At 33.2% G+C, this 26,503-nt stretch overlaps 1 protein-coding gene across 4 annotated transcripts in view; it reads left to right on the top strand.

Annotated features, from left to right (window-relative positions):
• Positions 1–26,503, top strand: part of ck (unconventional myosin-VIIa ck) — a 251,992-nt gene that overhangs the window by 160,218 nt on the left and 65,271 nt on the right. For all 4 annotated transcript variants that reach the window (XM_089106554.1, XM_089106553.1, XM_089106552.1 and 1 more), the window contains 6 exons: positions 9,280–9,473; positions 14,379–14,553; positions 16,182–16,298; positions 18,594–18,704; positions 22,679–22,885; positions 23,755–23,946. In XM_089106554.1, the coding sequence (XP_088962680.1) occupies positions 9,280–9,473; positions 14,379–14,553; positions 16,182–16,298; positions 18,594–18,704; positions 22,679–22,885; positions 23,755–23,946 (996 nt within the window). The remainder of the gene's footprint in view (positions 1–9,279; positions 9,474–14,378; positions 14,554–16,181; positions 16,299–18,593; positions 18,705–22,678; positions 22,886–23,754; positions 23,947–26,503) is intronic.

A 26,503-nucleotide genomic window follows, 5' to 3' on the forward strand; every position in this document is an offset into this window, starting at 1 on the left:
CTTAATTAAAAAAAAAAAAACATTTTTCATGTGAATGACGTCACATTCATATGTATTTAAAGAACAAAAAAGATACATGGTGGTATTATAATGACGTTATACATTGTATAAATTGTGTTGCATTCAGAAAATATTTTTCGTTAGTTTAAAATATACCTAGAAGTTGACCCAAAACAGATGTACCATTGAAGAATTGTTTGTAGTAATAGAAAAGATTTGCTCGTGGCGATAGAGATTTCTCCTATAGCGCCACTTGGAGATCAGATTCCTTTGGGAGCATTTACCTTGGAGACTGGCGAACTAGTTACCCATTATCAGACTAGACTCAGACATACAAGAGAAACGAACACTAATAAAAAGACAATAGATTTATTAAACTTACATGCTTAGTTGTACAGCAATGGGTCACTTCAAAGACAATAATGGTGACCAAAATAATATCGTACTAAACGTTTCAGCTCTCTCTTCCTATTACAAATTAAAAAACACATTTTCCCTACTCCCAAACTCAGTTCTTTCGTCCTGCGCTCGAGGGGCTGTTTGCCATTGTCTCACGAGCCCCAAGAACGCGAACCCTCGTCCAATAATCCATCTTAAATATTTTGATGATTAAGGCGGTCACACTGTTCTTATCGTTTAAGCTTCCTTAAAAATATTGTGCGTAGCACTTTTCTTATTGCTCACTGTCTTAGCGAAATCCAAAGATTGCAGTTTCTTTTCTTTGCCGATTAAGGGTGTTTTCCTTTTTGAAACTAGATTTAGCTTAATTATAGAGTCTGAATTAAAGAAGGAACTTTATTTTGGTATTTCAAATATATCGTGTTTTACTCCCGGTACATATCACCCTTCCCATGAAATAATGACGCCCCGTCATTAGTTACTGCCCATCAGGATTTTTATAATTTTTCAATTTTTTTTATTATTTTAGTAAACCAACATAACAAATAGTACTAGAATTTAATTGTTGTATATTTTGGCAGTTTTCTTATACTTTACTAAAGATTTTTTTTTTTTTCTTTTTCTATATCTAAAAATTATCAAGTATAAATTTACAATAATTGGTGTACTATTAAACTCGTAAGATATTTCTCTTTTTTTTTTTTTGCTGTCTATTTTAATAACAGAGAAAAAAATAAGAAGCGATAAGATAAACACAAGGACTTATTAAAAAAAAATATAATTTTTTTACACAAATAAATTATTTATAACATACAATATTTGGTTCATCATATTCACTGATGACATTAAAACACTTTCACTATTTAGATTTTTGAATTGTCAAAGCTGTTAGGAGGTAACACATGTAGCTTCACATCTATTCATCACCTTTCGTGTCCTTAGTGTACTACACCCTTCTGTTGTAAATTACGGTCCTTCACTCCTTTTGTCCTGGCAAAAATTTCGAAGCACTTACGTTATGGTTTCTTCATGGAACAGTTTGAGTCTAGTTGTCTTTACACGGTAGGTTTTTCCTAATAGTCAACTGGGAAATGACCGTTAAATATCGTTCTAACGGTCAACTGGGAAATGATTCTTCCCACTACAGGTGTTGGTGTTTTTCTTCTCAGCATATCATTTTTTGGATTTTTGAGGCACACAGAGAATGTATTCTCGCGTAAAATTGTTCATTTGTGCCTTTTGAAACGGGTTGTCGTCATATTATAGTGACTCTCTTAATATATAGTCTTTAAATTCAACTTCGAACCTCTTCAACTATCATCTAACTTCAAATATCGTTAAGTATCGTTTATCTTGTACTGCTCGATTGTGTTCTCAGAGTTAAAGTTCAAATTGTCTTTAATTTCTGCTTCAACTATCCTCAAATGTCTTTTAGTGTCATTAAACTTTATAGAGTGTTTATCTTGTTCGGGTTGATGGGGTTATAATGGTTAAACTTCTATGAGTCTATTAATTCGTCTTAAAAAATATTCGCAAGTCATTGTAATTTAAATTCATATATCTATTATAGTTTTATGATATATGGTTTTATCTGAATTAAAATAAAAATTTTATTTAATTTATTATTCAAATATCTTCAAATGTCTTTAAGTTTCATTTAACTTAAAATATCGTTTATCATGTGCTGATCGATGGAGTTCTCAGAATTAAACTTCAAATTGTCTTTAATTTCAGTTTCAAATATCTTCAAATGTCTTTAAGTGTCATTTAACTTCAAATATTGTTAAATATCGTTTATCTTGTTCTGATCGATGGGTTTCTCAGCATTTAAGCGATTATATGGTTCGTTAAAGTACTTGATACTCAGGTTCAAAGATAGTTTTACCTGATATATACTATGGTTCATGGTCGATGAAACGATGATTGGAGTTCACTGTTGTTTTCTTAGGGGGAGGTTTTATGAAACTTCCCTGGGGTTATGGTGGGTACTCTTCGTTGGTTGAGATATTATAAAATAGACGTTACTGGGTCGTATCTGTACTGGGCAGCTTATTGTAATACTCAATGACCAAGGTGTCCATTTACTTTCCTGCAATAAAAACAACGCGGCAGAATCACATGTTCTCTGAAGTAAATACACATACAATAATTCACGAATTAATTGGGTTATAATTTCTTAGCTATGAGACAGAATTAAATAAATACACTAATATTAGCACTCACAATGAAAATCTAAAACAGAAATTTCTTCAGGTTTGTTTTGATAACGAAAATATCGATATTAAATAAACATAATTTACCCTACATTATTAAGTTTGAGGTCTACTTTTACGATATTTTTCATGCCTGCATTGTTCACACAAGTCCGTGCCATTTAAGAAACGCATGTTGCAGTGTCGTAACCACTCGGTATAACGCAAACGATACTACACTGAAGGACCAAGACGTAACAAGGACTAGTGTAGACCTCTATACCCGCTCGTTTTCTGATGTCTTCCCTATTTCTTGGCTTAGACGTTCTCATGTGGTTGTCGGGTTTAACGGCTGAAATGCAGAGGTTCCTAGTCTCGGGATTTTTCCGTAATTGCAAGTCCACATTGGTGCCTCATATTCACTTTTCAAATAAGGTCATTAGGTGCAGGATTTCCAAGCTTGCCTCCGTAGATTTCAGTTAATGCTTGGCAAAGAATATAAGCATAATGAAGAACTGACATCAATATCTTTTTAAAAGGCTATTGTTTCAGAAAATCCTTCAGCACTAAATAAATAAATATTATATTAAAGTCTTATTAGAATCCGTTAAGCGAGAAACACCTTCACATTAATAGGGAATTCCTTGTGGGTTTTACTTAGTCGCCATTGGACATACACAGGGTTTCAATCCATGTATCTTAACTGATCAAATGGTTTTAAAATTTTCCATATTATTATTGAGATATAATTTCACATCCGTCGTGAAATTCTACATATAAACGTACCAATAGGTTGTTTGGTTATAGTTACCAATAGTTTGCTATTGGTACATATATTACTCGAGTAAGAAGCACATGAATGAGCAATGTGTAGGCCTAAAATAATTATAATCTGCACTTAGATAAAATGTTTCATATAATTAGACGCTTATGTACTGGTAGTTTTTTTGTTTTTTTGATTTTATAAAGCTGCCAGATATATGGGTATAGCCTACTGAATTGCATAGTTTAAAAACTAAACTTATTTTCAAAATACCCGACGCTCCGAATTAGTCGTGTTTACTTCAGCTAATAAAAACAAATTCGCTCTATCAAAATATACTGAAAACTGGCTGAAATTTGTACGGGTATAATGGGGTTGAAGAAATATAAGTTTCAAGAGGAAATCTTTTTGTTAGTCACTATATCAGAATTGGATAATTTAATATACATGTTGCTCAAATAAATTTCGCATAAACTAAAATAGGGGGAAACGGGGGAAAAAAAATTGACAAAAATAAACGTTGGTAGCTAAATGAAGCACAGTCTTTTCAAGTTAAACATAAGCCCTAGTCTAACTTAAATAAATTATCAGGTTCTAATTAGTTTAATTGATATAATTGAATTTTAATTAATAACTTATTGAGATATTATATTTTAATAAATAATTAAAGTAAAAATTGAGTACGAATTGATTATTAGAATAGTTAAATAAGAAATTGACTGATATTTTAAGCAAGAAAAATGAACAAAACTGCAAGTAAAAAAGGATGGTTAAACACTAAAAACCTAAAAATAGAGCGAAACACGATTCAGATCAAGCTCTAGCTATGAATAGTGTCAGATTATCGAATTTTTAAGTCAAGTTAGGCATATTTGATTTATTTTTGATTAAAAATTTTTTTTTCAATCTTCACATGGAAGGCAATTTCAGCAGGGATTCTACATCTTAGAAAACTCTTATGCTCGCTGTAGAGATTTCGCCTCGACTTAATCCAAATATAAAAACATTAGTAAAGATATCACCGTCATCACCTTGCAGTCTTCTTATTGGTATAACTTAAACGATTAGTAAAAAATTTTTTTTTTGTTTTTGATGACATCAATTTTTGTTTGGACCTGGGTCGAATTTTCATAGAAAATTCGAGGGGACCTGAGTCAGTGTAGGTAAGATATAACGTGACTGACTTGCGAAAATCTGTCACAAAAATTAGAGCACAATATTTTTCATAGATAAACCAATGAAATTAAACAACATTTTTGTCACAGAACTATAGAACAGTGATCTCTCTGTTATTGTATACGTCATAGGTATAAACTAATGAAATTAAAACACTTTTCTCTTCTTTTTTTTTCTTTCGCCTCGGAGCTATAAGAAAGTAAACTCTCTGTTTCTCTTTCAAAGCATTCTGATCCAAAAAACGAAAACTTAGCTCACTGAAGTTTCTATTCAACCTTTAAGTATTGTTTTGATTGGCCCTGATTGGCATAAAAATACTAATTTCTTGTACTTGAGGGACTGAAAAATATCCCTTCCTACGATCGTTTAAAAAAAATTACAAAAAACAATAATGGGCCTTGAGTTCCTTCCCAGGTTTCCCACAAGGCGTGGTCCAACACCACTTGTCGTTCTCAGTCGACCACGAGCTTCCTACCTTTGGTTATTTTCTGTTCCAACCTTTCTATTATCCTTTGAAAGGGCATAGGAATAACAGTAACAAAAATAAGACATCTAAAACTTAATCAAATCCTTAGTAACATAGACTAATTTAGTCTAAGGTGCGCGAAGTATAGCAATCAAGGATGCTTGTTGTAACAAAACATTGAACGTAGATTTAATTAAACTGAAGTACTAAGGTATGTCTTAAGTCTAGCTACAAAAATAAAACCTACATATGCTGATTCTCTCTCGCTCTTAAATAAATAGAACAACATAAAAAGAAAATTGACATTTTCAAATAAGCAGTTTTTAAGAACAATGGGCAGACTTTTGACGCCCTTTCTTAATTGTGTTGAATGGTATCTGTTTATAAAAAAAGCAATAAGTTAAGTCTGATATTTGCCATCATTACATATAACCCATAAAATTAAGAAGCGCGAATAACGCGGATATTTATCCACTAGGGGACCTAACGTGTGCGAGGGGAGTCGACCCCAGCGATACAAATGACACTCGACCCAAAATAATATATTCATGTATGTTTAATTATTCTTTGTATACAAGCATGAACACTGGCTTGTTTTACATCTACATGGCTCTAAAGCAGCCATGGTTCAAAATTCAAATTTTCTTGTTCACTCATTTTGCGGAGCTACTTTAGACTTTGAATTTTTTCTAACACCATTAGTCACATGAAGGTCATCTGTGTAGGTAAAGGAGACCCTTTTAAGACCTATCCCTATGCCTCAATTTTCTGTGATTAACGGTTTCTTTCGCAGAATTTCTCGCCTTATGCAGAGTTCCAGTCACAGCTGGGTAACAACTCTTCTTTTTTTGCTTCCTTCGGCGACTTTTGCTAAGCTTTCTAGCATGTGTGCTTATGCCGCTGCCGCCAATGTTCGTAGTGCTAGCTACTGCTGGCACCACTTATTGGGGTGTATGTGCAGGGTCACTAATTTTAAAGGCAAAAATGACGCAAAAGATTGCTATGCCACTTACTCGAATGACGCAAAAAGATTGCTATGCCACTTACTCGAATGACGCAAAAGATTGCTATGCCACTTACTCGAATGACGCAAAAAGATTGCTATGCCACTTACTCGAATGACGCAAAAAGATTGCTATGCCACTTACTCGAATGGGAGAACCCCTTGTCGGCCCTAATGTTAGTGAGATTCCCGCTCTTACCCCAACGGTTCTGCAAATATCGGGTTTGGTACTACCCTATTTACAGTATACCCTGTCTCAGGGTATGGTAACGCGATCGAGTGGTCAAATGGCCACTTTCTAAAGCCAAATGTACCCGCCTTGGGTTACGGCTAGAAAATTTCTACTCTCTCCTTGGAGGTAATAACCCTCCCTGTCGATATAATAATGACGGCGCCTTGTAGCTCTATTCCTACCCTGCCTGGGTTACGGAAAATACTACACAGTTTGTAGAAAATACCTTACTTGTATTCTTCCAAAAGGGTCACAAATGTAATTAAAGAAACGAAAATAGGTCATTTATCTGAAAGGAAAAGAAACAGGGGTGGAATATAACAGACCCCATTTGCAGACCCACTATTATGCCTAAAATTCTTCTGTTTCTACCAACGTTTCATCGGTCCAGCTAGATTTTGTTTTTCTTTATGTATTATCTTTTATTTACTTCTTTCAATTCACGGTACAAATACTTTATTATTTAGTAATATACGGCACTACTACATTGCATTTATTACTAACACTAAAAAAATTACTAATTATACACTTGCTTCTACTTGTTAAAAACTGAATACTATTTTTTTTTTAATTTTTTTTTTCTCATTTTACAATTCTTCATTGAGCCTTTTATCCATTTTTTATATTGTACCCAACTCTTTGAGGGGATACAAATTTATTTCTAATAGCCAAAGTTCAAGCAAAGCTGCTCGAAGTTTTGCTAATTCGAGAGCTGCTAAAAGCGAAGTCCATTTACCTTCCTCCTTTGACAAAGCCATTTCTGTTACAATATACAATATTTAAATATTTTTTTTTTTTGCGTTTATATCAAATTAAAACAAATTTATTATTTTACTTAACCTATTTTGGGGAGGCTATTATCTCCTATGAGATATAAGGGGTTTCCTATCGTAGCCTAGCGGTTATAGGCCTAATCACTTTATTTATATGTCTGTATCTCTCCGAAAATCAAATTTGAATTACAAAGTTTAAATGGCCTAACTAGTTCGCAGTTTTCCTCCAATTTCCGACCGCGCCATTTGTACCATTGAAGAATTAATTGTGGTAATGGAAGGGGCTTTCTCGTGGCGATAGAGATTTCTCCTATAGCGCCACTTGGAGATCAGATTCCTTTGGGAGCATTTACCTTGGAGACTGGCGAACTAGTTACCCATTATCGGACTAGATTCAGACATACAAGAGAAACGAACACTTATAAAAAGACAATAGATTTATTAAACTTACATGCTTAATTGTACAGCAATGGGTCACTTCAAAGACAATAAATGGTGACCAAAATAATTTCGTACTAAACGTTTCAGATCTCACTTCCTATTCAAAATTAAAAAACACATTTTCCCTACTCCCAAACGCAGTTCTTTCGTCCTGCGCTCTAGGGACTGCCTGCCATTGGCTCACGGGCCCCAAGGACGCGAACCCTCGTCCAATAATACATCTTAAATATTTTTGATGATTTAGGCGTTCACACGGTTCTTATCGTTTAAACTTCCTTAAAAATATTGTGCGTAGCACTTTTCTTATTGCTCACTGTCTTAGCGAAATCCAAAGATTGCAGTTTCTTTTCTTTGCCGATTAAGGACTTTTTCCTTTTTGAAACTAGATTTAGCTTAATTATAGAGTCCGAATTTAAGAAGGAACTTTATTTTAGTATTTCAAATATATCGTGTTTTACTCCCGGTACACAGATACCAGGTTAATGGCCTTTTAAGCTTACTTCAGGTGAATACACGTGAAATTTAAATTTAATAAAATTTATAATTAATATTTAATTTTATATTTAATAAAATTAAAATTAATAAAATTTAAATATCACGAGGGGAGCATCAGGGTTTTAGAAATGCCTAGGTAGGACAAAATCAGTTGGGAACCACTCTTTTAAATTGTCTGGGACATGTATTTCCGTTTTAATATTTGATAAGTTCAATTAATTATAAGTAATCATTGTAATTTGTATACTTTCAAAGAAAATAGTTTCTCAATAATTTGGACTATTTCCCCTGACTGCAAATGTTTAATTTAAGAAGGTTTGAAATAATGAAATAAATAATGACGAAAAAAAGCAGAAAAAGGAGAGAAAAGAAATACAGAAAAGAGGCAAAAAAAAAGAAAAGAAAAAGAAGTGTTAGCACAGCCAAGCGGTAAGCCGTGCCTTTAAAAATTGATTGTTAAATAATGACGAAGACCACACTGCTTTTCCATCATAAAAACAAACAACAGTTAAAAAATAAGGAATTTCCAAGACAATAAAACTTGTTCAAAACTTAAATGAATATTTCGGGTGTATGTCCAAGAGCCGTCCTCAGCAAAACACTTATATAAATAAAATACCACTTACAATAAAAATCGTGCTTTAAAATTAAAATCTATTTAAGTGTCTTATTGAGGACGGTTCTTGGATATAGAGCCGAAATATTCATTTGAGGTTTGAAAAAATTTCACTGTCTTGGAAATTTCCTATTGTTGTACCTGCTGTTTTTTTTAAATGATGAAGTATGAAACAAAGAAGAAAAAATAATAAGTGAAAAATAAAATCAAATAGCCGAGAAAAACGAGGGTAGTCAGCCAGTAGAACAATATGAAGCTATCAACTGGATGTTAAAATGTTTGTTAAGAAAGCAATCGAAGCATATTATAATGTTGTGAAAATCACGATAATTTTGACCCTGACAACTTTCTGTGGAGTTTTGTGAACATTGGTCTTATTTCTGAGGCATGAAATTTATTTAGTTAAATGCATTTCTTACTTTCTTAGTTAAATAAATTCACTTTTTTTGCTCGTAAAGTTTGCTTTAATTAAGTTTTAAATTTCTCCATCCTCCACCGGAGTGAATTCTCACATAGGCACCTAAGGCACGTCGTTGTAACTGATACTAGATTTGATTGAAACCGACAAAAAAATTGGCTTCAGTAACTTACAGCTGATATATCCGATAACCCAGCTTCACCAACAAATTCCGCCAAGAAGGGGGATCAAGCGGGGGGAATCCTAAAATTTGATTATTGGGAGGATTGTTTTCAAATACTATTATAAATAACTTGTTTTTTTAGTGTGATTGTCGTGAAGCAACTAAAAAAATATGTGCTGCAATATTTGGAAACGCTGCAGACTATCAACTGGGCCACTCAAAGGTGTTTCTCAAGGACGCTCATGATCTATTTTTAGAACAAGAGAGAGACCGTGTTCTGTCCAAAAAGATTCTGGTACTACAAAAAGCCATTCGGGGCTGGGTTCATAGAAGAAGGTAATTATTTTGTATTAACTGTCATATAGGAAGTTTATTGTTAAGTATACCCTGTATTTAAAACAGACAGTGACAAGAAACTCGCGCGTAATTTTTGTAATATCTCTCTATTCAATGCCTAATCACATTTATTTCGCAGGAGACATTATAATCAATGTCCATGAAGACAAGTAGACAGCAAATTAACTCCAGTGTAAACAACTATTCTGTTAAACGATGTATAAAAGAGGTATATAACAGGCTCGCTCAAGAAATCGCGACCTGACATTGTGTTTTTTAAGAAATCAAAATTTTGGAGGTCTTCATCACGTAATGGATTTTTCCCCACTGTTTCGAATGGTCCATGCGGGGACTGCACGGCCCTTTGTTGCTTAGCAACATTAAATTCTGTTTTATCCTAATTGCTGCGTTTAGCCCTTTTCCTGACAGCGAAACCAATCCTACGAGCGAAATTATCCTACCTCTTATGTTCACTACCAATAATGACCGAAGACTTAAACAAACATAATTTTATTAACTGGGTTATGGAGCGTTGTAAAAAGGAGTGTTCAAAATCGTGTTTTTCAAAATCGCGTTAATCGCGTTTTTCTTGGTACGAGTTTCCGAGTGGCAGGCAAATTTTGCTCTCAGTTCGCGAAATAAAGGACCCTTTAATGGAGTAGTCCGAATATGAGAAGCCCTTGCCGAGAATTTAGAAACAAATGCAGCACTTAGCAGCACTAAGGTATGGTACCTTAGGGAATATGATTATAGCCAGTAAAAACAGTCGAAGCTGCTTAGGATGCAACATGAATTCTGCAGCCGAGCCTCTCGATAGGGTGAGCCTCGCAAGAGGTATAAATCCAAGATACTCTGTGCAGATCAGTAGAGGAGAATAATATTAGACAGATATATCAGCTAATGATTTAGGAAAATCGCTATCACAATCCCGAAGGGTGGGGTCAAACAACCAAAAAAGGACAAAAACATAAAAAAAGATTAAAAAAAAAACTGTACACTAAATACTGGAAAAATATGCAGAATGTAAATTGTCAGAATTGTAGATCAAATTTATAATCATTATTTGAAACTATCGTAATGTCAAGTTCGTCAAAAAAAATTAACAAACGTAATAAACACAAGTAAAATTCAATAGAATATAAAAATATATACCAATTAAAAAGACATTAAAACGAAGAAAGGAAAGCAAACGTGCGAAAATATTCAAAGAATAACAACACTTGTGCAAACAAAAAAAGAGGGAAAATGTTAATTTATCAATGTAGGGGACCATATTTTTCTCATATCTGGGGGTACAGCGGCTAATGCGGGAGAGGGTGGGAACAGGATGAGAAACAGGTTGAGGCGGGCTGTTTCTCAGCCCACCTTATGATGAAGGTCCGGTTCCAAGAAGATGATGCGGGCTACCCAAGCTAAAATTTGTCATCACATTAGCTGAAAGGGATCTTTGAAGATTGTGTGATCTTGAAAGGGATCTCTGTAGCAAAGCATATTCCGGGCTGGTGTCCAGGTTCTTTGACCCTCACCTTTCAGATGTTATTTTTGGCGGTATATGTCAAGAAAATAGGGAGTCTGAGCACCATTGTTAGACTTAAGGAACTAATTATAGATGACATTAAAGAAAAGCTTCTGTTTGTTTTTTTTTTTTTTTTTTTTTTTTTTTTTTTTTTTTTTTTTTGATAGTCCACAGAAAAAACTTAGGGCTATGATTCAAGGAACGCACGAAGCTTAATTGCTTTCATCATGACCATTTGCAGCAGTTTTTCAAATTTATTTATGACAATTTAGCTCATTTTAATATGTTTGATAAATATTTCACACAGTTCTGAATCAAAACCAACAAATAAATTTTCTATATATTGATTTTATATATGTAAATTTATGTACCCCAACAGTTGGCTCATGAGGATGGCTCTACATTTATTTCTGGAATTTTTACTTGCATGTGCCAATCTTGGAAAGTAACACTTTAGTTTTTAACCAAAAAAGGCTTTTGTTTTTGGGCAAAGAAATAATTATACTGAATTTATATATCCTTCTGAAATCGTCAAATGAAAGAGCCAATCTTGCAAGAGAACTCCCTAGTTTCGGCTGAAATATTGTGCCTTGAGAGACACCTTGTATTTGCACTTAACTGAATAAAATTAATTTAATAAACATTATAATTGTCCTTTAAATATGCTAGTTATATTTTCAAACAGTTTGTAGTAACGAACTGTAAGTAAGGAGCGACCCGGCTCAATAGTAACCGAAACTCTAAAAAACGGAATTTTGATACCAATAGATACATCAAAAGAATCATATTTTTATGCTGATTTCAAATATATAAGTTTCATCAAGTTTAGTCTTACTTATCAAAAGTTACGCACCTGAGAAAATTTGCTTTATTTTTGAAAAAAGGTAAAAACATCCCCTAAAAGTCATAGAACCTTAATGAAAATCACACCATCAGATTCAGCGTACCAGAGAACCCTACTGTAGAGGTTTCAAGCTCCTATCTGCAAAAATGTGGAATTTTGTATTTTTTTGCCAGAAGAAAGATCATGGATGTGTGTTTATTTGTTGTTGTTTTTTTCCCTCTGGGGTGATCGTATCGACCCAGTGGTTCTAGAGTATCACGGGGGGGAGGGGCTCATTCAAATGGAAATTAAAAGTTCTAGTGCCCTTTTTAAGTGACCAAAAAAATTAAGGGCAACTAGGCCCCCTCCCACCCTCATTTTTTCCCCAAAGTCACCCGATAAAAAATTTGAGATAGCCATTTTGTTCAGCATGGTCGAAAAGTATAATAATTATGTCTTTGAGGATGATTAATCCCTCACAGTCCCTGTGGGAAGGGGTGCAAGTTATGAACTTTGCCCAATGTTTACATATAGTATTGGTTATTGGGAAATATACAGACGTTTTCAGATTCTTTTTTCTGGTAGTGGGGGGAGGGGTCGGGGGTTACGTGGAAAAATCTTCTATGGAGAAGTTTTCATGGGGGAAGGAACATTGCTATGAAGGGGGCACCGGATTTCCCATCATTATTTAAAAAACGATCAGAAATTAAATGAAAAAACAAGTTTTTCGACTGAAAGTAAGGAGCTACATCAAAACTTAAGAACGGACAGAAATTGTTTTGTATATATTTCGGTTCGCCCCCTAGTCAATACCTCGCTCTTTACGCTAGAGTTTTTCTTTAGTACTTTTATAAGAACAATTTATTCTAATTAACGGCCTTTGTGATTAACGGTTCATTCTTAAAGAATTGGAACAAAATTTGAACTTTAGCTTAAAGAGCGGGGTATTGACTATTCGTATAAAAATATACGAATATAGAAGTTCGTTACGTAAGTTAATTCGTTAGTTACGTATATTTATTACTAATAAAAACGCTCGTAAATAAAATTAAACAACTTTCGAGAAAGCCATTTAACAAAAAAAAAGTAAAACTAGTGTGCAAATGTTTTTTTTTTTTTATTATTCATGTACGGTGAGCCAAAATCAATACCTGCATTATTTAAAAAACATTCAGAAATTAAATAAAAAAATAATTTTTTTGAACTGAAAGTAAGGAGCGACATTAAAAATTAAAACGAACAGAAATTATTCCGTATATGAAAGGTGCTGTCCCCTCCTCAATACCTCGCTCTGTACTCTAAAGTTTGATTCTTTCTCACAACTCTATTTTTTAAAACAATAAAAAACTTTAGCGTGAAGAGCGAGGCGTTGAGGAGGGGACAACCCCTTTCATATACGGAATAATTTCTGTTCGTTTTAATATCGCTCCTTACTTTCAGGTAAAAAAATATTGTTTTTTTTTTATTTAATCTCTTTAAAGTGTCAAACCAATCTTTAAAAGGTCTTTATCAAGAATGCCCGTGGCATATTTTAGAATCAAGAAAAAATGAATTCATTAGTTACAAGTATAGTGCCTTGTGCCTTGTACAAGTATAGTGCCCTGAGACACAATGTACCTAATCTTACTTAAACCAAAATTACTTATTAAGCTTTTGAAGTATCCTCTGCGTATGATATGGACATTTCCACTATGAAGTTTCAAAACAATCTTCAAAAAAGTGTTTTTCAATGATACCTTTGACCTAATTTCAGGAAAACAATGTCAAAGATTGGTACTTGAGAATAGTACGTTGCAAGATATCTTACATGAACTATGAAATATTCTTTTCAGAGAAAGAGAAGGATAGAGAATATTTATTAACATAAATATAAAATGTAAAATGAAACTAAGCCAATAGGCCATATGGCTCATGTAGCCATCTCTAAACTATAAAAAAAAAACAAAAAACAATAAGAGATTCAACAATAACAATGAGAGAATAATACTGAAGAAAGAAACAATCTACCACCTGACGCCTGTTTCATAAAAAAAGATTATAAACCATATATACCGAAATAACTATTTTTCTGTAAACCTCAAGAAGTCCCCCTATCCGGCTCTCAAGTTAACCGCAAGGAAGAAACTCCCGTATGGATGAAAGAATACGGTGAATCAAAATTACAGACCTTGGGTCTGTACTTAATAGTCTCATGTACTTATGGGTCTGTACTTATCGGTCTTATGTACTTATGGGTCATATGTACTTATGGGTCTTATGTACTTATGGGTCATATGTACTTATGGGTCTTATGTACTTATGGGTCATATGTACTTATGGGTCTGTACTTATCGGTCTTATGTACTTATGGGTCATATGTACTTATGGGTCTTATGTACTTATCGGTCTTATGTACTTATGGGTCATATGTACTTATGGGTCTTATGTACTTATGGGTCTTATGTACTTGTGGGTCTGTACTTATGAACCTCTACATGGGTCTTCTAATTAATAGATTTTCTTACTTTTCAATCATACCGATCACTCTCAAACACATTAATATGTTTATTGTAATTTTTTCTTACAGATTTCTGAAAATGCGGGCCGCAGCTGTGGTTATTCAGAAAAACTGGCGTGCACACAATCAGAAACAGAAATACCTCCGCATACGCATTGGCTATATGCGCCTCCAAGCTTTGGTTCGATCCCGTGTCCTCTCACAACGATTCCAGGTCATCAGGGCACATGTTGTCAGAATTCAGGTGAAGTTTAAAATATCTTTGTTACGGCCGATATGATCATGTCCGCATAAAACACATTAGCTCTGGTAGAAAAACCTTCTTTTTCTTTTGCTAGAGCAAAAGACAAAATTCTAAAGGGCACTTTAAAAGGCCATAGTAAAATTGACTACTAGAAAAAAATATTATATGTTTCCAATAATATTTTCCTTTTTTAAAAATTGAATTTACTAATTCGCAACTTTAAATTTTTAAAGAAAATCTAAAGCTTATTTTACTCTTTTTTTTACATATTTAGATTAGTATCTGGAGTCCTATTCGTCAGAATTTGTGTGTGTGCATATGCATTTCTGTTAATTTTGAACTTTATATTTTTAACTGCATTTTTCATATACATTTTTCATATGAGTATATTTCATATACTCAAATACTTGGACTATCTGTCTTGGCTTTTCTCTGTCTACAATTAGTCATGTCTTGATGCAACCTATTCAACCTACTGAAAAATACATGTTAACTTTAATTCAAAATCAACGGGTAAAAATGGGTAAAAAAAACCCGGCAAAAATGCTATCGAGGCAAAATTGCACTATCAGTTAGTAGCTATGGGAAAATAGTTCTAGGCGTTGATTTTGAATTAAAGTTATCAAGTATTTTGCAGTAGGTTGAATAGGTTGCATCAAGACATGGCTAATTGTAGACAGAGAAAAGCCAAGACGGATAGTCCAAGTATTTGAGTATATAAAATATACTCATATGATAATGTATATGAAAAATGCAGTTATAAATATAAAGTTATAATAAAGTTTATACAAAAATATAAAAAATGGTAATTACCGGGGGATTGAAGTATTTGGATAGTTTGTAGTCAGAAAATAATTCTTTCTAGGTATATAGCCACTACAATTTGTAAAATTTGGAACTATTATTTGTTTCGGTATAGAAAGGCAGTGGGTCCGAGTAGTTTTATATTCTAAAATCACGAAACAAAGAGTTCCAAATAGGGATATGTCCTTTTTATGGACAATGAAACAAATACATACAAAAGTTATAGATATTTTGATGACATAGGCAGTCATCATCATCAGTTTCTCTACTATGTATTTGGACTCCTGTGTTTTTAAACTTTTGTATGTATTTGTTTCACTGTATGATAAAAGGACGTATCCCTATTTGGAACTATTATTTCTTTCGGTATAGAAAGGCAGTAGGTCTTGTAAAATACACCAATGTTCGAAAATCAGTTTATTTTGTGGAAAAAAAAAAATATAATAAAGATAGTCCCAAAAAGTCCCATTCTTTTTAGTTTTATGGGAATTTACGTGTAACCTCTTTTCAAGCCGAATTTTATTACCGTATAAGTCAAAATGCTTCATTATTCCCAATAATAGAATTAATACAGAAAATGAGAGGCCAAGTGCATAGGGTTATTGTGAGGTTTCTTTCCGCCCTTTTTTCATAACAAGGGTTTCCTACTAATCTAGATTTATTTATAATCGAAGTCTTTTGGTTTCGGAAACATAAAATTAATTCTATAGGTCAATTAAGAAACAAATAATGGCCCTCTATATATACGTAGTTCATACCTCTGTATTACCTGTATTATTGATCTCCAGTGTTGCCAATTTTCTAATATTATGTTTTGATTTTAGGCTCGATGTCGCGGGAAACTAATTCGGCGCAATATTCAACATCGCATTTGGGCCATTGTTACAATACAGTCATACGTAAGACGGATGATTGCAATGAGGCATTTCAAAAGATTAAAGGTAATTCTGAAATGCGCTAAGATACATTTTTTTTAATTGTAAATAACAATATTTTTGTAAATGCAAAATATTTATAATGCGAAGCAGTCACACATAAGGTGGATGGTTGCAGTGAGACATTTCAAACGATTAAAGACGATTGTGGGATATATTCATTTATTTATTTGTAATTTGTAATAACGAATAGTTTAAGATATCTTCAGTTATCTTTGTTAAATTTTAATTATCTTTGATAACAAAGATAATTAAAGACGTGTTTATTGTCAATTTTTATTTTTATTCTTGTTATATTAATTTTTATAACAAATATATATAATATGAATAATATATAAGTTTCTATTCTTGTTAAAAATGTGCTTTGCTGGGGATGAGGCCATACAAAATTATGAGAAAAAACTAGAGTTACTGGATCAAGAGTTGGCCTCTCTTCTGAACTAGATATGCCAGTATTTAGTTTGCTTTTGGTTCTGTGTGTTTCAGTATAGTCAATTCAAAGACATAAAGGGGGGGGGATAGTTGATTTTCAAAATTTATGAGGGAGGGGGTTATTTTTTAAATTATTTCACTTAGGATACCAAATAAAAGCATTTTCCAGTGAAGGTACCCTCAAACAAGTATTCTTCAAAATCCAGGGGTAGCGGAAAAAACAAATAATAATCTAATTCTCCGTCTAACTCTAATTTAGTTCTAATTTCTAACCATCACTTCTAATGATTAAAACAAACAGGTAAGGTAATTTCGAATATATCTAAGAAATTGAAATCTTTTTAAACTTCAAATGAATATTTCAGCTCTATATGCAAGGGCCGTCCTCAGTAAAGCACACATGTAAATAAAATAAGACATACAATAACATGTAATTGTTAAAACTGAAATTAAAACAGTCCCAGAATCATTATTTCCCAGAAAACAACACGTCCCAGAGAACAAAACGAAACGAGGCAATTCATCAAATAAATACAAATCATGAATATATTTTTAATGCATTTCTTTTTTTTTTTAGTAGCTAATCTACAAGGTCTTTCTGTTATGGGTTCATTAGCATTGGCTATTGGTTTTGTAATGTAATTTGTTAAATTGTTTTTATGTAAATTTGCGGATGAAGCATTGAGTTAGTACTCCCCCAAATGCCTATTTAAAGAAATATTATTACTTTGCTGAAATTTGGTTCCTACTGCGTCACGAACAATTTATTTAATTCCTAAATCACTGCTAATGATGGAGGTTATTTTCATCGTTATTTTTTCACTTTTAATCCCCAATTCTAATCTAACCTCAATGAACCCAAAGCTCCAAATCTACTTTATAACGACTTTCAATTCTAATTTTATTAGAACTTTATAAAAAGTTCTAAAATATTCTGAAGAAAGAAATTTACCAGTGGGTAAAAGTCTCCCAAGACTGAAGAGCGGGGGTGCAGCTAAGGAGGAGAACTCCCTCCTCGAATTTCCACCCTGGAATTTAGCTTATGTTTTTAGTTTAATTTAGCTCATGTGTCATTATTTTTCGGCACACTGAACGGTTTTGTCAGTATAATCTTTATACCCCTCCCCCCCCCCCCCAAACTCAAAACCCAAGCTGCACCCCTGCCGAAGAGTATGCTCTCATGTTCTTAAAACCTATTTTGGAGTCACAAGGTCACAAGCGTGACAAACGAACAAATAAAATAGAGTATTTGAAAAGATATATATATATATATATATATATATATATATATATATATATATATATATATATATATATATATATAAAAGATTAGCATGTACGAGAATGCCATATTTTACATTTTATAGCCTCTAGCCCTGACTTAAGCGAGGTAAATGCTTTTAATTGAATGGGAGGCATTGACATATCCTCTTTTTTTATTTTAAATCACTGTTATCAGGGCACTTGAACATTATACAGAGCTATTTAAGGGCTCATTAGAAAGGATTGCAATATCTAGCGCCTTTTGTTACAAACTAAACATAATATTTGAAATAGTTATTAGTAAAGACGGTAGATGCATCAATGAGTAACCAATTGGTACCGGATATCAACGAAGGATGAAAAAAGTTGTTCAAGAGAGAGTTGTTCAAGAGAGATTTGAACTCCTATTTCCTTCTAGCACTTTTCTAATAAGACAAACATTGTTATATTTTTGATAGCTTAATTCTACCCCTTTCAGATCAACTGACAGATAAGGTTAGATATATGAATTCGGGAGTTACTTTATTCAGGAGTTATTTACGAAATTTTATATATATATATATGTTAATGTGTTCCGATGTATCTAATTTATAAAATGTATTTTAGTTCGAACACAGACACAGACTTGACGCAATTCGACTTCGAGAACAAGAAGAAAAAGAACTGAAAAAGGCAGGAAATAAAAAATACAAAGAAATTGCCGAAGCTAGGTATAAGGTAAGTTGTTATTTTTTATATTGTTATAAAATTTTATATTGTATTCTTAGTTATTTTGTGCTAAGGGAACTTATTTAACCTTTCGAACCTGGTATGTAGGGCTAAAAAAAATACTCCTATCGCCATCTATCCTCTCCCTTAAATTGATTTTTAAACATAATGTTGTGTTCGTTTTTGAGTGAATGGGTATCAGAAACTGGGAGAAGAAGGATTTATGGGTGAATTTTTCTTTTTTCTAAGAACTGCTCAGTTTTTTTTGTTTTTTTTTTGCTTTTAAGATAAATATTTAAGGATCAGGAATCAGGATTATGGCAGATTCAAAAATAAAACGACAGAAATGACATTCGTTCCGAATCAGTTTGGGGCTTATGGTTGCCCAGGAGAACATGCGGCATTAAAATGGTTTCAGGCTGCCTTCTGGTCAGTTTTGACCCTTAAAAAGAACTTTACTTGCAATTGAATGAGCACTCTCCCGAGTTTCTTCGACAACCAAGCACACTACGACTACAACCACGCTTTCTTTATAACGAGACCAATGATTAAAGGAATTTTTTCTGGTGTCGGTGTCTCGTTTCCGGTGCCGATTAAAGGAAATACGTAGAAGACACGTAGATTTTTTGTAAGTCAACACCATTGCAATGAATATAATCATTCACTATGATAAGCATAATAATCATAAACATTCATCATTTCCAATAGTTCCAATTCCATTTCCAATAGTTCCAGAAACATTTCCAATGTTTCAATATCGTTCTATCTTTGTATTATTTGAAAAAAACTACGTTTTCTAAATAGTTAAAGAGGCTGAGTCACAAGTTCGAACCTTAAAACGTACAGGGATTAGGAGGTGCAGTTGGGGGGCTGCCTCCCCCCAAACCCCCGTTTCCGTATATTAACGAGGCTGTGCCCTCCTCAACACCTCGCTCTTTAAGCTAAAGTTTGACTTTCTCACAACTCTTTTTTTTTAAACAATAAAAAATTTAGCGTAAAGAGCGAGGCGTTGTGGAGGGCGCAGCCCCTTTCATATACGGAAGCGGGGGTTTGGGGGGTGGCAGCCCCCAACTGCGCCTCCTAATCCCTGTACGTTTTAAGGTTCGAACTTGTGACTCAGCCTCTTTAACTCTTTAGAAAACGTAGTTTTTTTCAAATAATTTCTGCGCGTTTTTTTACATTTTATTAATTAATATTGTTTGACTAACTGCTGGCTGATCATTTGAGGAGTTAAAGTTGGGGGGCTGTCTCCGCCCAAACACCCTGCTTTTGAAGATTTTTGTGTTCAGGCTTTTAATCCCTGAGTACTCAAATCAAATGCTCAGTAAGCTTTGTATCCGTCTCCTCAGGACCCATGTTATCAAAGCAGTGTATACTTACCTGTAACCTGAAGGCCGACTGTGATATTCTTCTGGAGACGCCTGTTGAGCCGAAGGATTTAATAGATTGGATTTAAAAAAGAAACTGAGTTTCTTTTTTAAACTTTAAATTCAATATATAAAAAAATTTCTCTGACGGAGAATCGAACTATGATCTTTCTCCTGACCGTCAGGAATAGTGACCACTGTACCACAGACACATTACATTAGTTTTATTCTGTGTGACATATTTTTGACGCAAGCAAATCACCACAACACTTGATATTTGTTTTATGGAAAACAGGGAAGGAGTGATCAGATTGAGCTGAAATTTTAAGGATAAGCTCCCAGGCCCCAGGAAAGCTAATCCTCAAGATTTCAGCCCGATCAGACAACGTTAAAGGGGGGCTCTGGTGGGGAAATTTAACCTGAGTTCTTGTAGAGAATCGATGTTTTTAGCAAGTTTAAATTCGGGGGATGATTTTTTCGGTCTCAAAATATCTATAGACCCTAACAGGTTGAATTCTGCTTTGAATCATTGCTCATTCATCCAGATTCATTGACAAGTGTGGCCTTTAGGCGTTGCTAATAAAAAAAAAAGAGAAATGAACTTTAATTGGCTATATTTGGTTTTTGGAAAACAGGGAAGGAGTGATCGGATTGAGATTAAATTTCGAGGATAAGCTCCCGGGCCCTAGGAAAGCTTAACTTCTAAATTTCACCCCAATCGGACAACGTTAAAGGGGGGATGTGGTCGGAGGGTCGAAACTTCCGGCCCACTTTTACCCATGAAGATAAAGTCGGAGGGTGGTGAAATTTTGCACGTTTCTTAGTTGGAGCTTGGGCTACAAAATGCGATCACCGCTGTCTCTCTGCGACCGCTAGGACCGGAAATCGCTTAACATTGTGGTGAGTCGCCTCTTTATAGAGGCACAAGTGTGCCTCCTTGATTTACCATATTTCAAAACTAATTTGCGATACTATCCGGACCCGCAGGCTAATTTTTATTTGCAAATTTATAAAGACAGATGGTTCTATGCTATCGCCAATTATATTAAATTTTAGGGTCCTTTTTAAAATAATCAACACAGACACTTATCTTTAGCAAGATTTTTCATTACTATTCCAGGTATTTGTGACATCATTCAAATGAAAGACTTTTTTCCAAAAATTAAGGCACTAAGCTAGTAGTTCCCAACCTTTTCCAACTCCCGTATCCCTTAAAAAGTATTTTCACCGTGGAGTAACCACGGTGAAAATACTTTTAGTATTTTCTTTTAGAAGGTATAAAAATTAAAACAAACAGAACATTGAAAACAAAACTAAATCTAGCTTGATATATTTTTTTAACATAAACTCGACCTAACAGAATATTTTATTTAATTAAATATTTAGTTTAGTATCAGGTTTAATTAAATTTAATTAATAGTTTCATATAGTTTATAAATTAATGAATAATTTAATTATAGTTTAATTAAATATTTAATTTTATATTCAATTTAATATTCTGGAAAATAATTCAGCATGAACATTTATGAACAGAAAACTAAATACTTCTCAATGAGATCCTTGGGCCTGGATATTTGTGCTGAGCTTTTTAAAATCAAATGATCAGTGATCAAATGATCAGTGATCAAATGATGGCAGGTAGAGCCTTAAATCTAGAGCTGCATTAAGTTTATTTATATGTTTGTTCTTGATAACTGCATAGGATGAAAATGACCATTTAACAAGTATTCAGCTTTGGAAAGGTGACAAATACTTCAGGGCGAAAAGCGATGTTTTTCGCAACGATGTTTTTATATTCTTTCGCAACTGCCCTAAACGAATTTTGCAAAAAGTTGTGACCTAGATTGCTTTTTTACAGACCAATTTTAAGAAAGAATTATGGTACCATTTTTGAGAGAAGACTTACATTTAAATAAATAAATATATGCTTGTGCCAATACAATTATTGTTCGTTTGTAAAGATAGCAACATAAGGTATTCAAACGTAGTTAGAGAGGGGAGGGGGAAACATTTCAGAGAATCCTAATTGGGACAGAATTTTAATGAACAACGTAGGAAAGTCACATATCCATATATTTATTTCCAAAATATATATTTTTATCCTTGTATTTTTGGCTGAAAGTCAATAGTTTTGGAGTCTTTAGAGGGCTAAAACTGGGACATTCTAGAGGATACTTACTAAGGAAGAACTTAATCGATAAAACCTGTATGTACTGGTATGTCCGTAGATTTGATTAAGGGCTTTAGAGGTGCTTTAGTGTGGCTGTAGAGGTGGCATTTTGAGTGGCTTTAGAGGTGCAAATTGTCATAGGAGGCGTTGCCTCTTTTGTCTATTCAGTGGTAGTGATAAACGTAGCGGTAGGGGTGGATGTCTTACCCTCCCCCTCCTTAGTTTGAGTGCAGTTTACTTTTATGCTGTTTTGTCTTATATTTCTCCAAATCTATAGAGTGAAAAAGTAGACATTAAAAATCTACGTACACTCCCCCCCCCCTCCGAAAATACGGGACTTGTCAATGCTTGCCGATTTATGTTTTTTTTTTCTGTTTTGTTGACAAACATCAGGCAGCAAAATGAAGCGTCAGATGAATCAGACTTAATTTATTTTATCTTTATAGGAGAGGTTGAAAGACATTGAACAAGCCGGAATGGCTGCAATGATAGCTGATAAGAAACAAGTTGAAAAGAAGAAAAAGGCCATTAAACAGGCCGAAAAACGGCAAGATGAGCCGGTGGATGATTCAAAGCTAGTAGATGCCATGTTCGACTTCTTGCCGGATAATTCTAGTCAAGATGGTATTCCAGTTCCCCCATCTGTATTTAAGGTTCGTTCATATTTTAAAGTATGTTCATATTTAGCATTCTTTAACATTTTTAATGAGTTATAGGGGAAGAGTGAGAGTGTGAGAGAGTGTGTGATAGTGGGAGTGAGAGTGAGAGGGTGAGAGAGAGGCATAGAGAGACATAGAGAGAGAAAGAGAGAGAGAGAGAGAGAGAGAGAGAGAGAGAGAGAGAGAGAGAGAGAGAGAGAGAGAGAGAGAGAGAGAGGAAGAAAGGGGAAGAGGTAGAGATAAAAGAGACAAAGAGGTGAGTTTTTGTCCCATTTAATTCTTCTATTCCTAGTGTTGAGTTTTTAGTTTTAGTGGATGGTGTTTGGAGAAGGATTCTGCACTATTCTGAACGTGAACAAAAGATTTTGGTCTGCAGCACTCGAGAGGTCATTGTGGGGACGCACCGTTTTCGCCTTATAGGTAGGTGTGGGAAGACCTAAGTCTAAATAAGTAGAGTTTCTGCCATGGTCCCAACGGGCGTTACGGAAAATTAGAAAAAAGGCTGGAAACAATATACTAAATTTATTATTGGTTTACCCTTACAAACTACTTATAGTGCACGGAATTAGAATGACTCCACAAGTATATACTTTTTTCTATTTTGTCACACTTTGTGGTTGAAGTTGAAGATGGAATTACTAAAAAGATTAGTGGAGAATTTTTAGAAGCAAAAATCTATTTTGCATTTAGTCTAAATATTTCAAAATGGAGGTGACTACATCACAGATTAAAAATTCAGGAATTCCCAAGCTATCTCCAATCTCCAATTTCTTGTCTATCTCCAATCTCCAATTTCTTGTCTATCTCCAATCTCCAATTTCTTGTCCTTTTGTACTTATTATTTTGTCATTTTTTTTTATTAGGACCTACCAAAGGGAGACGATGGTGAAATTATTGGATTGATTCCCCCACCGCTACGGGACGATGAAGATTTAAGCGAGTATAAATTTCAAAAATTTGCAACTACGTATTTCCAAGGAAATGTTTCGCATCAGTATACTAGAAAAACATTAAAACAGAGCCTACTCCCCCTCCAAACCCAAGGGGACCAGCTAGTAAGTAATTTTATATTTATATATTATATTTATTTATTATGTATTATATTTATATATATTGTATTTATATATTTATTTATTATGTATTTTATATATGTTTAATATATATTGTATTTATGAAATAATTTTTTATTATTGAGTTGTTTATTTTGTATTCATTTTGTTTATTAACAAAAGGCCTAGTTAGGCTAATATCATTGCTCAATGAAATTGAAAAAAAAAATTAAAATACCTCCAAAACTAAGGGACGGGAAACTGAAAACCAAAGGGATCTAATTGGCAAGTAATTTTTTTCAAAAAAAAAATTTAATTTAGTCGATTTTACCGACCGCTAAAACTGGGAAATTAGAAACGTGGGTAAACAATCAGTAGGCTAAAAATAGATGGCACCAAATAGCTTAAGAAAGTTTAGCGCTCTTTTGAAGGTATATTTGTCTTTGGGATTCCACCGGTTTCTCCATATTTAATTTTTTACGGAGGAAAAGTGTTGTCAAATTTAACTGATTATTTTTGTTTACATTTTTTAGGTTAAACATGTGAATACTCACAAAAATATCCCTAATTTTGGAAAATGCAAAAATATCCATATTTTTGAAACAACTAAGAGAAAAATCTTAGGAATTCATGGTTTTAAGGCATGAAAAGACTTTAACTACGCCCTTTTATGCTTAATACTTATACATATTAATTAAATAAGCTAATTAATTTATAATAAAGTATAATTAAGTATAATTAATAATTAAGTACATTAAATATATAATTATTAAGTAAATACACTTTATTATTTACTAAATAGTTTAAATAATTACAGTTTTGTAATAATTGTTTTACTTATAATCCCTATTATGTTTTAAACTGTTTACACTCTTGTTTTAATGTCCTTGATATTTTGATGATTTTTAAAGCTTGAACATGTTGAGGAAATTATAAAAAATTTAGAATGTTATAGAAGAAAAATGGCACTGTTTTCCCTTTAAACTTTTAAGAAATCTCTCAATTCTTCTCGGCGCAACCGTTTACAGATTGCGAATGTCTGATCACTATGTTACAGTTCCAAGGAGTTAAACGTAGTCAAAGTTTAAAAAAAAAAAAATAAAAAAAAAAAAAAAAAAAATTAAAAGAGGCGGCAGGATTATGAGGGATGAGATATTGTAAGTTTTACCGGGGTACCCCCTGCTTTACATAAAGCCTAAATCGATGGTTTTTTAGATTAAATCACTCATGAAATGAATGAAATCACTAATGAATCGCTTATGAAATTGAATGAAATCACTAAGGCATCACTTTTGAAATTAAATGAAATCACTAATGAATCGCGTATGAAATTAAATGAAATCGCTAATGAATCAATTATGAAATTTAATGAATCACTTATGAAATTAAATGAAATCACTAATGAATCGCTAATGAAATTAAATGGAATCACTAATGAATCACTAATTAAATGAAATCACTAATGAATCACGTAAATTAAATGAAATCACTAATGAATCACTAATGAAATTAAATGAAATCACTAATGAATCGCGTAAATTAAATGAAATCACTAATGAATCACTTATAAAATTAAATAAAATCACTAATGAATCGCTAATTAAATGAAATCACTAATGAATCGCGTAAATTAAACGAAATCACTAATGAATCACTAATGAAATTAAATGAAATCACTAATGAATCACTAATGAAATTAAATGAAATTACTAATGAATCGCTTATGAAATTAATTGAAATAGTGGACTCTATTTCCGACTAAAACTGTATGATGCAGCAATAAAAGTGATAAGCAAAAAGTGATTAGCGGAGTAATAAAAATTAAAGAGTGACGTATAAATAAAGAAATAAAGACCAAAATAATTAACAAATGAGAGACGTAAAAATATAAGCGAACAAAACAAGAGTTATGTAACTAACTGTTTAGATCACTAAGCGACGCGTAGATTACGAACGCATACGATATTATTATTGCTAAAAACAACTGTGCTCGGTTTTTTCGACTCTAAGAAGTCTTCGAAGACGCAAGCATTTAGTAAGCTTTTCGGATTTCATAGCAAAATTATTGATAGCATAAAACATGTCGGTTTAACATAACAACCTATAGGTTGGCCAAGATACGCTGTGGCGGTTTTAATATATTGTAAAAGTGTTTTTGGGAGCAGCATCACTCCCGTTATCACTTGCGTTAGAATTGGATTTTATATTTTCAAGTTGGTTGTAAGAGCGTGGTGCCACCTTACTCAGTTTTATTTGTGTTTTTTTTCTTGGATTTGTGAAGTTCTGTTTCGCCTAATCTAGGTCAATAAATAGTGATAAAAGGTGTCAGGTTGCTGTTTTTTTTTATTTATTGTTTATCTTTTCCTGTTTCTCGGGCCATGGAGCCCTCTGGAAGGAATGTCTATTTTCTTTTGTTGTTGTTGTTGTACACATATTGGTAATAGACAACCTTTATCTTGACTTGGAAGTAATTCGACTGTCGAATACTTAGTAATTTTCATAAGCCAATTGGATTAAGTTCATACTAATGTGCTCTTAAGATCGTCCTCAATGTTCAATTGCA

This window comes from Artemia sp. Qi Xiang Cuo, chromosome 21 (genome assembly GCF_049724085.1).
Source record: "Artemia sp. Qi Xiang Cuo chromosome 21, ASM4972408v1, whole genome shotgun sequence".
Classification (NCBI taxonomy): Eukaryota; Metazoa; Arthropoda; class Branchiopoda; order Anostraca; family Artemiidae; genus Artemia; species Artemia sp. Qi Xiang Cuo.